Here is a 13,976-nt window from a genome sequence, read left to right as displayed (position 1 = left end):
AAACAAGGTAAAAATCTGTCATTCTGCCCATGAACAAAGCAGTTAACCCACTGTTCCTAGACCGTCATTGTAAATAAGAATTTGTTTTTAACTGACTTGCCTAGTTAAATAAATAAAATAAAAAAATATATATAGGTGGTAGTGGGAATCTCTCTTGTATTGGAAGGTGAGAAGGTGGCTGTGTGGTCAAGAGGTAAGAGGTCAGGACTTACTGAGGAGATGGTAGTTGGAGTCTCTCTCGTATTTGAAGGTGAGACGTCCATAGCTGACATGGTTCAGGTTCTTGAGCCACTCAAAGTAGGACACTGTCACACCACCGGCATTCAGGTACATGTCCTGGGGGAGGGAGAAACACACACATGAGTTTAAACAGATAAATGTCTCTGTCTGGGATTGTTGAGTGAGTCTTCAGCTTCTTGATTGGTTAATGAGAGAACTGCAGACACTGTGAATGTGTGCATGACAGCCTTAACATGCAAATGTGTGTTTTATTCGTGTGTGTGTGTTCTTACAGGGATGACCATGACTTTGTTCTCTAGGAAGATCTTGTCAGCATCGGGTGTGGTTGGGCCGTTGGCTCCCTCAGCAATGATCTAGAACAAACAACAACACTGGCTAGAGCAGAGGACTGTGGGTAGTGTAGTTTAAACTTGAGAGGAAAATATAGGGTATTGTGCATAGTGTAGTTTAGATAGTGGTGTTGTCTGTAATGTAGTACCTTGGCCTTGATTCTGTGGGCGTTGTTGCGTGTGAGCTGCTTCTCGCTGGCCGCAGGGATCAGGATGTGACACTGCGCTTCCAAGAGGCTGCCCTCGTATGGCTGAGCCCCGGGGAAACCTACGATCGTACCATGTTGCTGCGCACAGACATGCAAAGACACAGGTAAGTATGAGAGAGAGAGGAAGCCTTTGGCCAGCTCATATTCAGAGCAAGAGAGGGAGGAAGAGAGAGGAGGGGGGGTAAACAGAAAGAAGAAGAGAGAGAGAGAATGCAGGAGAGTAAAAGAGAGTATTTTTACCAGTTTGTAGTCCTCCAGCTGCTTGGGGTCAATGCCCTCTGGGTTGTAGATGCTGCCGTCATACTCAGCGATGCCCACACACTTAGCACCGTACCTGTGGAGGTACCGCATGGAGTGGAGACCCACATTACCAAAGCCCTAATGATGACAGAAAGGGAGAGAAATCATTATGTCGTCATCACTACCACCACCTGCGCAGAAACACCCGACCAGGCCTGATCTCAGCTCCACTACATACACATGACACTAGTGCCCCCATGTGGCACCCCTCTGTCACTGCAGAAGCCACAGCCACAGATTACTAGCTAATGAACTGAAACAGCAAATAAGCAGAGCGAGAGGACGGAAACCAGGTAATATCAAATATTATCCAAACCTGGTACAACTGGGAAATGTGGCTTTAACTATGACAAGTATATAACGCTGCTATAAGCCCTGCACAATAGATACTGTAGTTGAGAGGCGTGTGTGTCCACAGCAGCAGTGGCCGACGTCTATAAATACTCAGAGATCAGCTCCTTTCCTCCGTCTATCCCTCCATTATCGTCACTTCCGTTTCTCTCAGTTATCCTCTCCTTTGTTGCAGTATAAATCTGACCACTCCTTTCCTCAACTCTCTCTGTCATCTGCTAGATACATAATGACATTACAGATCTGCGTACTCACTAAATCTCCAAGAAAATCTAATCACACACACACACACACAAGATAGGCAGGGCACAGGGTGAGCTCTCTCCACCTCACCCCTCTCCCTGCAACCACTACACACAAACTGACATTCCTCACCTCCAACCTCTCTCTGTTTAGTCAGTCAGTCTGTACATCAGGCACCAAGGCGAGATGCGAGTACATCAACAGATCTCTACTGCTGTTGCCATTAACTTTCATCCCAACTTAATCGGTAGTACATTCACCTAACTTACACTGAGTGACCTGCACACAAACACATACCTTGTCGTACACTCTCCGCAGCTCATTACAGGGAAAGGGTGATAATTATAGACAGGCTTCCAGGAAAGAGGACAAGGCCATGGGGCCTGCAAGTGTGTGTGTGTGCGTCTGCGTGTGTGTGTGTGTACAGTCAGGTCCGGGCTTCTTCATGTGTCGCTCCGAAAGATATAAACACCTCTCTGGGAAGAAGAAGGGCGGGGGTGTATGCTTCATGATTAACCACTCATGGTGTAATCATAACAACATACCGGAACTCAAGTCCTTCTGCACACCTGACTTAGAATTCCTTAAAATCAAATGCCAGAATTCTTAAGGATCTTCACTGGAACCATATATTCTGAGGCTGCATTTATTGTAGCTGGGATTTTAACGAAGCTAATTTGAGAACAAGGCTAACTAAATTCTATCAGCATATTGATTGCAGCACTCGTGCGGGCAATACACTCGATCACTGCTACTCTAACATCCGCGATGCATACAAGGCCCTCCCCTGCCCTCCCTTTTGGCAAATCCGACCATGACTCCATCTTGCTCCTACCATCTTTATAGGCAGAAACTCAAACAGAATGTACCCATGACGAGAACCATTCAACGCTGGTCTATTTTCCGGGCAGCCTCAGGGTAGCCTCAGAGAATAACATTGATCTATACGCTGACACAGTGAGTGAGTTTATAAGGAAGTGCATTGGAGATGTTGTACCCATTGTGACTATTAAAACCTACCCTAACCAGAAACCATGGATGGATGGGGCATTGGCACAAAACTGAAAGCGTGAACCACCACATGGAAAGAGGTATTGGAATATGGCTGATTATAAACAGTGTAGTTATTCCCTCCGCAAGGCAATCAAACAAGCGAAATGTCAGTATAGGGACGAAGTGGAGTCACAATTCAACGGCTCAGACACGAGACGTTTGTGGCAGGGTCTACAGGAAATGACGGACAACAAAAAGAAAACCAGTCATGTCACGGACATGTCATCTCGCTTCCAGATAAACTAAACACCCTCTTCGCCCGCTTTGAGGATAATACAGTGCCATCGTCACGGCCCGCTAACAAGAAATGCCCCCCTCAGAGCATGTGCCGACCAGCTGCCTGCTGTGTTTACGGACATATTCAATATTCTCCCTATCCCAGTCTGCTGTCCCCACATGCTTCAAGATGGCCTCAATTGTTCCTGTCCCCAAGAAGGCAAAGATAACTGAACTAAATGCTTAAATCCCCGTAGCACTCATTTCTGTCATCATGAAGTGCTATGAGAGACTAGTCAAGGATCATATCACCTCCACCGTACCTGCCACCCTAGACCCACTTCAGTTTGCAAACCGCCCCAACAGGTACACAGACGATGCAATCACCATCACACTAGCCTATCACATCTGGACAAGAGGAATACCTACAGTTGAAGTCGGAAGATTACATACACCTTAGCTAAATACATTTAAACTCAGTTTTTCACAATTCCTGACATTTAATCCTAGTAAAAATTCCATCTTAGTTCAGTTAGGATCACCACTTTATTTTAAGAATGCGAAATGTCAGAATAATAGAGAGAATTATTTATTTCAGCTTGTATTTCTTTCATCACATCCCCAGTGGGTCATACATTTACATACACTCAATTAGTATTTGGTAGCATTGTCTTTAAAATGTTTAACTTGGAAGACCCATTTGTGACCAAGCTTTAACTTCCTGAATGATGTCTTGAGATGTTGCTTCAATATATCCACATACTTTAACTCCCTCATGATGCCATCTATTTTGTGAAGTGCACCAGTCTCTCCTGCAGCAAAGCAATCCCACAACATGATGCTGCCATCCCTGTGCTTCACAGTTGGGATAGTGTTCTTCGGCTTGCAAGCCTCCCCCTTTTTCCTCCAAACATAATGATGGTCATTATGGCCAAACAGTTCTATTTTTGTTTCACCAGACCAGAGGACATTCCTCCAAAAAGTGCAATCTTTGTCCCCATGTGCAGTTGCAAACCGTAGTCTGGCTTTTAATGGCAGTTTTGGAGCAGTGGCTTCTTCCTTGCTGAGCGGCCTTTCAGGTTATGTCGATAAAGGACTCGTTTTACTGTGGATATAGATACTTTTGTCCCGGTTTCCTCCAGCATCTTCACAAGGTCCTTTGCTGTTGTTCTGTGATTGATCTGCACTTTTCGCACCAAAGTACTGTCACAGCCTGGCCATAGAGGCTTTCATTCACTATTTTGGTTAGGCCAGGGTGTGACTAGAGTGGGCATTATAGTTTCTTTATTTCTATGTATTTGTGTTTGGCCAGGTGTGGTTCTCAATCAGAGGCAGCTGTCTATCGTTGTCTCTGATTGGGAATTATACTTAGGCAGCCTTTTTTCCTTTTGCATTTGTGGGTAGTTATCTTTGTTAGTGGCACTATTGCCCAAGTTAAGCTTCACGGTCATTTCCCTGTTTTGCACGCCCAATTTTTCAGTTTTTGATTTGTTAAAAAAGTTTGAAATATCCAATAAATGTCGTTCCACTTCATGATTGTGTCCCACTTGCTGTTGATTCTTCACAAAAAATACTGTTCAAAAGGTTGGGGACACTTAAAAATGTCCTTGTTTTCCATGAAAACATACATGAAATGAGTTGCAAAATAAATAGTGAATATAGTCAAGACGTTGACAAGGTTATAAATAATTATTTTTTATTGAAATAATAATTGTGTCCTTCAAACTTTGCTTTCATCGAAGAGTCCTCCATTTGCAGAAATTTCAGCCCGACTATCATCACTACTCTGGACGGTTCTGACTTAGAATATGTGGACAACTACAAATACCTAGGTTTCTGGCTAGACTGTAAACTCTCCTTCCAGACTCATATCAAGCATCTCTAATTCAAAATTAAATCTATAATCAGCTTCCTATTTCGCAACAAGCCTCCTTCACTCATGCTGCCAAACATGCCCTCGTAAAACTGACTATCCTTCTGATCCTCGACTTCGGGCGATGTCATTTACAAAATAGCCTCCAACACTCTACTCAGCAAACTGGATGCAGTCTATCACAGTGCCATCCGTTCGGTCACCAAAGCCCAATATCCCACCCACCACTGCGACCTGTATGCTCTCGTCGGCTGGCCCTCGCTACATTTTCGTCGCCAGACCCACTGGCTCCAGGTCATCTATAAGTCTTTTCTAGGTAAAGCTCCGCCTTATCTCCCCCCACACCTCACCATAACAACACCCACCCGTAGCACGTGCTCCAGCAGGTATATCTCACTGGTCATCCCCAAATTCAACACCTCCTTTGGGTGCCTGTCCTTCCAGTTCTCTGCTGCCAATGACTGGAACAAATTGCAAAAATTGCTGAAGTTGGAGACTTATCTCCCTCACTAACTTTAAGAATCAGCTATCTGAGCAGCTTACCGATCGCTGCAGCTGTACACAGCCCATCTGTAAATAGCCCATTCAACTACCTACCTCATCCCCATATTGTTTTTATTTACATCATCACATCATCATCTGCACATCTATCACTCCAGTGTTAATTTTCTACTCCAGTGTTAATTTTCTAAATTGTAATTACTTCGCTACTATTGGCATATTTATTGCCTTACCTCCTTACTTCATTTGCACATACTGTATATAGATTTTTATATTGTGTTATTGACTGTACGTTGTGTAACTGTGTTGTTTTTTTGTCACACTGCTTTGCTTTATCTTGGCCAGGTCACAGTTGTAAATGAGAACTTGTTCTCAACTGGCCTACCTGGTTAAACAAAGGTGAAATAAATAATAAATAAACAATATATTGGCATTGGCACTTGGATCGGAGCCCGTCCTATGGTCAGATGACATGAAAATAGAGCTCTTTGACCATGCACACCAGTGGTGGGTTTGTCATCAAAATAAAGTATATGCGTGTAGTGTGCATATGCGTGCACGTATGTATGTATGTGTCGGTGTGTGTACCTGGATTATGAATGTCTTGTCCTGGAAACCGGGGGTCAGGCCCAACATGCTCATGTAGGAAGCCTCGTTGATGAAGTTCTCAATGCCGTGGAACACTCCGCGACCGGTGGCTGAGATACGACCATGGATACCGCCCTGGCTGATGGGTTTCCCTGTCACACATGCGTGGGCGTTGATGTCCTGCACACACATAGACATTCCCAGAGGCACACACAGAGACACACACATTAGAGCATATGTTTAATTGGATTACATCTGTTGGCTGTTTGTCAAACTGTCAGATAGCATAATTATGAGAGTACCCATACTACCCTTGGTCCCGACTACTGAACCACAATACCCATACTGCTCTGTGGACCAGACTACAGAACTTCGGTACCCACACTGCTCTGAGGGTAAGACAACAGAACTATAAGTACAGTGCCTTCGGAAAGTATTCAGACCCATTGATCTTTCCCCACATTATGTTACATTACAGGCTTATTGTAAAACAGGTATTTTGACATTATTGAAAATGTATTAAAAATGACAAATTAAAAAATAAATACCTCATTCAAATAGGTATTTAGACCCTTTGCTATGAGACTCAAAATTGAGCTCAGGTGAATCCTGTTTTCATTGGTTATCCATGCGATAAATACTACAACATAATTCCACCTGTGGTAAATTCAATTGATTGGACATGATTTGGGCTCCCGAGTGGCGCTGCGGTCTAAGGCACTGCATCTCTGTGATAGAGGCATCACTGCAGACCCTGGTTCAATCCAGGCTGTATCACAACCGGCCGTGGGTAGGAGTCCCATAGGGCGGCGCACGTCCGGGTTAGGGTTTAGCCTTCATCGTAAATAAGAATTTGTTCTTAACTGACATGCCTAATTAAATAAAAAATGAATTGGAAAGGCACACACCTGGCTATATAAAGGTTAACAGTGCATGTCAGAGCAAAAACTAAACCATGAGGTCAAAGGAATTGTCCGTAGAGCTCCGAGACAGCATTGCGTCAAGGCACAGATCTGGGGAAGGGTACCAAAATAATTCTGCAATATTGGAGATCCCCAAGAACACAGTGGCCATCCATCATTCCTAAATGGAAGAAGTTTGGAACCACCAAGACTCTTCCTAGCTCTGGCCGCCCGGCCAAACTGAGCAATCGGGGGGAAGGGCCTTAGTCAGGGAGCTAACCAAGAACCCGAGTGGCCAGACGAAAGCCACTCCTCAATAAAAGTCACATGACAGCCCGCTTGGAGTTTGCCAAAAGGCACCTAAAGACTCTCAGACCATGAGAAACAATATTCTCTGGTCTGATGAAACCAAGATTGAACTCACATCTGGAGGAAACCTGGCACCATCCCTATGGTGAAGCATGGTGGTGGTAGCATCATGCTGAGGGGATGTTTTTCAGGGGCTGGGAGACTAGTCAGGTTTGAGGGAAAGTTGAACCGAGCAAAGTACAGAGAGTTCCTTGATGAAAACCTGATCCAGAGCGCTCAAAACCTGACAGGGGCAAAGATGCACCTTCCAACGGGACAACGACCCTAAGCACACAGCCAAGACAAAGCAAGAGTGTCCTTGAGTGGCCCAGCCAGATCTCGGACTTGAACCCGATCGAACATCTCTGGAGAGACCTGAAAATAGCTGTGCAGCAACGCTTCACATCCAACCTGAAAGAGCTTGAGAGGATCTGCAGAGAAGAATGGGAGAAACTCCCCAAATACAGGTGTGCCACGCTTGTGGCGTCATACCCAAGAAAACTTGAGGCTGTAATCGCTGCCAAAGTACTGCGTAAAGGGTTTATTTATATATGTATGTAAATGTGATATATATTTTTTTATATATACATTAGCAAAAATGTATAAAAACCTGTTTTTGTTTTGTCGTTATGGGGTATAGTGTGTAGATTGATGAGGGGATAAAACAATTTAATCAATTTTAGAATAAGGCTGTAACGTAACAAAACATGGAAAAAGTCAAAGGGTCTGAATACTTTCCGTATATGGAGTGTTCGAGGGGATCGGCCTGAGCAAGGCTCTGTGAGGATTCGCTAAATCACATAATGAGTCGGTTTTTTTTTTAAGCTATTGTAATTTGTAGATGGAACGCACAGAGGGCCTGAGAGTTGTAATCTGTCTCCCTCTACACACCCTGCAAACTACAACTAAGGGTCTTTGCTACTGTAGTGGAAGGAGAACTGGAGAGATAAAAACAGAGAGAGGGGGAGGGATTTAGACGGAGAAAGAGTGACCACATATGCCCTGTACCTATTTTCACCTCTCAGTGGGGAATATGTAACCCTCTGTCAGTATCCAGCCTGGCATTAGGGCTGTACACGCACCACACTGTGAGGCACTGACTGGCCATAGGTTACTCTGAGCTCAGTATGGGAATGAATGGCCAAACACTACACAATAATGACTTTGGTCGTGTTGGGATCAGTGTGTGTTGTGTTTGTGTGTGTGCGGTAACTCACAGTGTGTGCAATGGTGTTGGCGTATGTGTCAGCGATCCAGGACATCTCTCTCTCTCCGGTGCTCATGTCAGGAGCAGGCACATCAATACCTGGCCCTAAGGGGAGGAGGGGGAAGGGGAGTAGAGGTATATGTGAGGAAGGGGAGCATGTACACACCCTACATGTTTCTCTCCCGTATGTACGCACACACAGCTTTTTTTGCTCACAAACATACACAATCAAACACTAGACATGTTTGAGATAAACGTATGAATATATCTCTATACTTGTACATCGGGTTGCAAAGGGTTGGAAATCTTCTGTTAAGTTTCCGGAATTTGGGGAATTTTGCTTAAATTCATCAAAAAAGTTAGCTTATAACAGTGAACATTTTTTGTGGGATACACATAGGCAACTCTTGGTCTTCTGACATATTTTGGTTAAACTATCCAGAATTCAATGGAATTGCAACCCTCTGCATGCACAGTGCACTCTTCCATCACATGTACAGCTGATTCTCAAGATCTTGCACACGATAGAGATGCTATTGAGCCCACACTACTATACTGTCTGAGCCTAGGACTACATGCTTTCTGGTATGTTTTGATTACAATACTGGATGGGGTGAATATATTTTATATGACATACATTATATTTTGTAAACTAGTAAATAGTAGCCTACATCAAAGTGTGTTTAAATCATTTAGAACTTGTTAACAATTTCTGCTGGTTAGTTAGTTTACTGCCATGAAGGTTTTAGCTTGCTGGAGCCTGCTAACTGAGGAGTGTTAATTCACCTGTTTCCATACATGTTCCACTTTAAAACATGTATCATCTTACAAAGGAGTTGTTTAATCTATCTGCTTAGCTAATTATCTGTACATTGTTTTTTTACAACAAAAAAATCAAATCTTTACAGGAAAATGCCACAGGCACTATCTGATGTGTGGAGACATTTCACTGCAGCTAATGTCAAAGGAAAAGCTGTGTACATTTGCAAATACTGTGCCAAATCATATGTGAAGAATGCAACAAAGATGCAGAATCATCTGGCCAAGTGCATAAAGTTACCTCACCGCTCACAACAAGCAACCTCTGACAAAAGTCCCTCTACTTCTATTCAAGGTAAAAATGATGAATCAGACAGACACCTTATCGATACCAACAGCTCATAGTCCTACTGGAATCAGAAGTTTTTTTTTGACTCAATGGAGGAACATAGTCAGAGAAATGCTGACGAATGTCTTGCTCGAGCTGTGTATGCAACTGGTTCACTTCTGATGCTCACAGGCAATGTGTATTGGAAGAGATTTCTGAATGTTCTTCGCCCAGCATACACCCCTCCAACCAGACATGCTTTATCTACTTTATCCTTCTGTGGCTCAGTTGGTAGAGCATGGCGCTTGTAACGCCAGGGTAGTGGGTTCAATTCCCGGGACCACCCATACGTAGAATGTATGCACACATGACTGTAAGTCGCTTTGGATAAAAGCGTCAGCTAAATGGCATATATTATTATTATATTATTACTAATTTGCTGGATGCAGAGTTCAAGTGAAGGTGAAGCAAATCATAGAGAAAGCAGACTGTATTAAAATCATCTCTGATGGGTGGTTGAATGTTCGTGGGCAAGGAATAATAATTATCATCATCATCATCATCTCCACCCCTAAACCAGTATTCTACAAGAGCACAGACACAAGTGACAACAGACACACCGGTCTCTACATTGCAGATGAGATGAAGACAGTCATCAATGACCTTGGACCACAGAAGGTATTTTCACTGGTAACAGGCAATGCTGTGAACATGAAGGATGTTTGGTCTAAAGTCGAGGAGTCCTACCCTCACATCACACCCATTGGCTGTGCTGCTAATGCATTGAATCTGCTCCTCGTTGACATCATGGTACTGAAAACAATGGATACACTCTACAAGAGAGCCAAGGAAATTGTTAGGTATGTGAAGGGTCATCAAGATATAGCAGCAATTTACTTCACCAAGCAAAGTTAGAAGAATAAGAGCACCACATTGAAGCTGTCCAGTCACACCCGTTGGGGTGGTGTTGTCATCATGTTTGACAGTCTCCTGGAGAGGAATGAGTCTCTCAAAGAAATTGCCATATCACAGTCTGCTGAAATGGCCAACCCCATCAAGAGGACCCTCCTGGATGATGTATTTTGGGAGAGTGGTAAGCAGCCTGAAACCTATAGCAGGAGCCATTGCACCGATTGAGTGAGACAATGCCATCCTGTCTGATGTTCAGACTCTGCTTGCAGATGTAAGAGAAGAAATCCGTAATGCCCTGCCCACTTCACTGTTGCTCCAAGCAGAGGAAACTCCAATTCTGAAATACATCAAAAAGCGTGAAGATTTCTGTCTGACGCCCATACACGCCGCAGCGTTCATGTTGGACCCCAAGTACGCTGGCAAGAGCATCCTGTTTGGTGCAGAGATCAACAAGGCCTATGGTGTCATCACTACCGTGTCTCACCACCTTGGCCTGGATGAGGGCCAGGTTCTTGGCAGTCTGATGAAGTACACTTCCGAGCAAGTGCTTTGGGATGGAGATGCAATATGGCAGTCCTGCCAACATATCTCATCAGCCACCTGGTGGAAGGGACTTTGAGGATCTAAGGCTGTTTTCCCTGCTGCCTCCATCATCCTCCAAATCCCACCAACATCAGCGGCCTTAGAGCGCAACTGGTCCTTGTTTGGGTTGAAAAATTGGTGGCCATCCATGCATTGTTTGGGTTTTTGAGCCTGAAAACGAGCCATCCTCAACAAGGTTAGAAAGTGACCGTGAAGATGAGGCCTCAGAGTGATGTTCAAGAGGTGGACATTGAGGAGCTCCAGAGAGAAGACATGGAAGCCTGAGAGGAAGACAACCAAAGCTTTAGTTTCTAGACTATCATTTTACAGATGTATGTTGAAAACGTTTTTGGGCGATGCGATGGATCATTGGTGATCATCCCATGTGAAGAGTCAAATAATTTAATTAAAGTTCAATTAAACTAAATTGTTTAATAATTTGCAATTATGTCTACTTATAATAAGGTAAAAGGTTTATATTTCTGTCTCAATATGATATTGTAAATATATCCAATGCAAAAAACATCTACATTTAAATAGTATTAATAATAATTTGCATATATTTTGGTTAATTCCCATATAATTCAGTTAATTCCCATATATTCCCTTTAATTCCCAAGGAAAGTTTCCACCTTTGAATATTCCCCAAAATTTGCAACCCTACTTGTACATATTCTAAATATACACCAACTAGTTAGTTTCTACAGTATATGCTTACTATATGTTTAATACTGTACAGTGGCTGACTGGAGGTTTCTGAATGCCCACTATACCCTGATGGCAGAGAGAGAGACATGTCTAAATACCAGACTCTCTGTGGTATAAACAGGGTGTGGTATGTAGCGAGGGACATTCTCATGTGTTCCCGGGGCCCCAACACCTGGAGGACAGAGGGGGAGGAAGGGGGAGGAGCTGACTGACTGGAAGAGGGGTCTACTACCCCATCACTATTATTACATGTAAGGGAGGGACATCTCTATGTGTTTTGAGTTAACACGTCACAGTCATTAGCATACAGGATCATAGGGGACAACTGGCTACGTAAGACTGTGTGAGGCACACAGTCACGCTTACCGATGAAGCCTTTCTTGGCCAGCTCAATGGTAAACCTCCTAGTGATCTTCTCCAGCTCATTGTCCTAGAGAAAGAGAGAGAGAGAGAGCAATGTTAACTTTTCATTTCTAATAGTTTTTTGTTAATATTGTTTGATGTTCTCACGTTTGTATATTTCACTTGATATGGCAATGCAAACACGTTTCTCATGACAACAAAGAAAGGCCCTTTCCATGTAATTGAATTGAGATGAGGGAGAGAGCGCAATGGAGAGAGAGGGGAAATAAAGAGGGCGAGAGAGAGCGCAATGGAGAGAGTGGGGAAATAAAGAGGGCGAGAGAGAGAGCGAGAAATAGAAAGGGGAGAGCGATAAAGATAATTGATTGATCACAGTGTGTACAAGGAGAGAGGGGGAGGGGTGGGTTGAGAGAAGGGCTTCCTTTGTCTCTGCCAGCTGAAGGACATACGAGTGGAGACACAAAAAATATTGGTCGTAAGTTCTTAACGTGCATTTTTGTTGTTGTTATACAGACACACCTTATGTGTTTTAACAAATCAACTATAGTGAGCTTGTCTGATGCTTTAAGCGAGCTGTTTGATGAAATAATTGAGATGGAGTCGCCTCTTCACTGTTGATGTTGAGACTGGTGTTTTGTGGGTACTATTTAATGAAACTGCCAGTTGAGGACTTGTGAGGCGTCTGTTTCTCAAACTAGACACTAATGTACTTGTCCTCTTGCTCAGTTGTGTACCGGGGCCTCCCACTCCCCTTTCTATTCTGGTTAGAGCCAGTTTGCGCTGTTCTGTGAAGGGAGTAGTATACAGCGTTGTACGAGATCTTCAGCTTCTTGGCAATTTCTCACATGGAAAAGCCTTGATTTCTCAGAACAAGAATAGACTGATGAGTTTCAGAAGAATGTTATTTGTTTCCGGCCATTTTGGGACTTTAAATCGAACCCACAAACTAGTCTAAAGAAGGCCAGTTGTATTGCTTCTTTAAACCTGCACAACAGTTTTCAGCTGTGCTAACATAAGGGTTTTCTAATAATCAATTAGCTAATCCAAGTTTATCATTTTAAAAGGCTAACACAACATGCCATTGGAACGCAGGAGTGATGGTTGCTGATAATGGGCCTCTTTACGCCTATGTAGAAATATTTTATTTAAAAAAAAATATATCGTTTACAGCTACAATAGTCATTTACAACATTAACAATGTCTACACTGTATTTCTGATTAATTTGATGTTATTTTAAATGGATTTTTTTTTGTGGCTTTTCTTTCAAAAACAAGGACATTTCTAAGTGACCCCAAACTTTTGAACGGTAGTGTACGTTGACGAGCTCGGTGACTTTCAACATGGCACCGACATATGATGCCACCTTCCCAACAAGTCAGTTCGTCAAATTTCAGCCCTGCTAGAGTTGCCCCGGTCAACTGTAAGTGCTGTTATTGTGAAGTGGAAACGTCTAGGAGCAACAATGGCTCGCCGTGAAGTGGTAAGCCACACAAGCTAACAGGACAGGACCGCCGGGTACTGAAGCGCGTAGCAACGTAAAAATTGTCTGTCCTTGGTTGCAACACTCACTACCGAGGTCCAAACTGCCTCTGGAAGCAATGTCAGCACAAGAACTGTTCGTCGGGAGAATGATGAAATCTGTATGCATGGCCAAGCAGCCGCAAACAAGCCGAAGATCACCATGCACAATGCCAAGTTGTCGGCTGGAGTGCTGCCATTGGATTCTTGAGCAGTGGAAATGCGTTCTCTGGAGTGATCTGCCAGTCCAACGGACAAATCTGGGTTTGGTGGATGCCAGGAGAATGCAACCTGCCCCAATGCATAGTGCAAACTGTAAAGTTTGGTGGAGGAAGAATGATGGTCTGGGGCTGTTTTTCATAGTTTGGGCTAGGCCGCTTAGTTCCAGTGAAGGGAAATCTTAATGTTACAGCATACAATGACATTCTAGACAATTCTTCCAACT

At 43.5% G+C, this 13,976-nt stretch overlaps 1 protein-coding gene across 6 annotated transcripts in view; it reads right to left on the bottom strand.

Moving 5' to 3' along the window:
* LOC118357442 (glutamate dehydrogenase, mitochondrial-like) overlaps positions 1-13,976 on the bottom strand; it is a 128,585-nt gene that overhangs the window by 97,822 nt on the left and 16,787 nt on the right. For all 6 annotated transcript variants that reach the window (XM_052478209.1, XM_052478206.1, XM_052478205.1 and 3 more), the window contains exons 4-10: positions 12,016-12,079; positions 8,371-8,465; positions 5,904-6,083; positions 1,019-1,156; positions 719-856; positions 513-593; positions 213-336 (exon numbers count right to left, since the gene is read on the bottom strand). In XM_052478209.1, coding sequence (XP_052334169.1) covers positions 213-336; positions 513-593; positions 719-856; positions 1,019-1,156; positions 5,904-6,083; positions 8,371-8,465; positions 12,016-12,079 — 820 coding nt within the window. The remainder of the gene's footprint in view (positions 1-212; positions 337-512; positions 594-718; positions 857-1,018; positions 1,157-5,903; positions 6,084-8,370; positions 8,466-12,015; positions 12,080-13,976) is intronic.

This window comes from Oncorhynchus keta, chromosome 24 (genome assembly GCF_023373465.1).
Source record: "Oncorhynchus keta strain PuntledgeMale-10-30-2019 chromosome 24, Oket_V2, whole genome shotgun sequence".
NCBI lineage: Eukaryota > Metazoa > Chordata > Actinopteri > Salmoniformes > Salmonidae > Oncorhynchus > Oncorhynchus keta.
The sequence above is the reverse complement of the archived record's forward strand: the minus strand, read 5'-3'. Positions and strand labels throughout refer to the sequence as shown.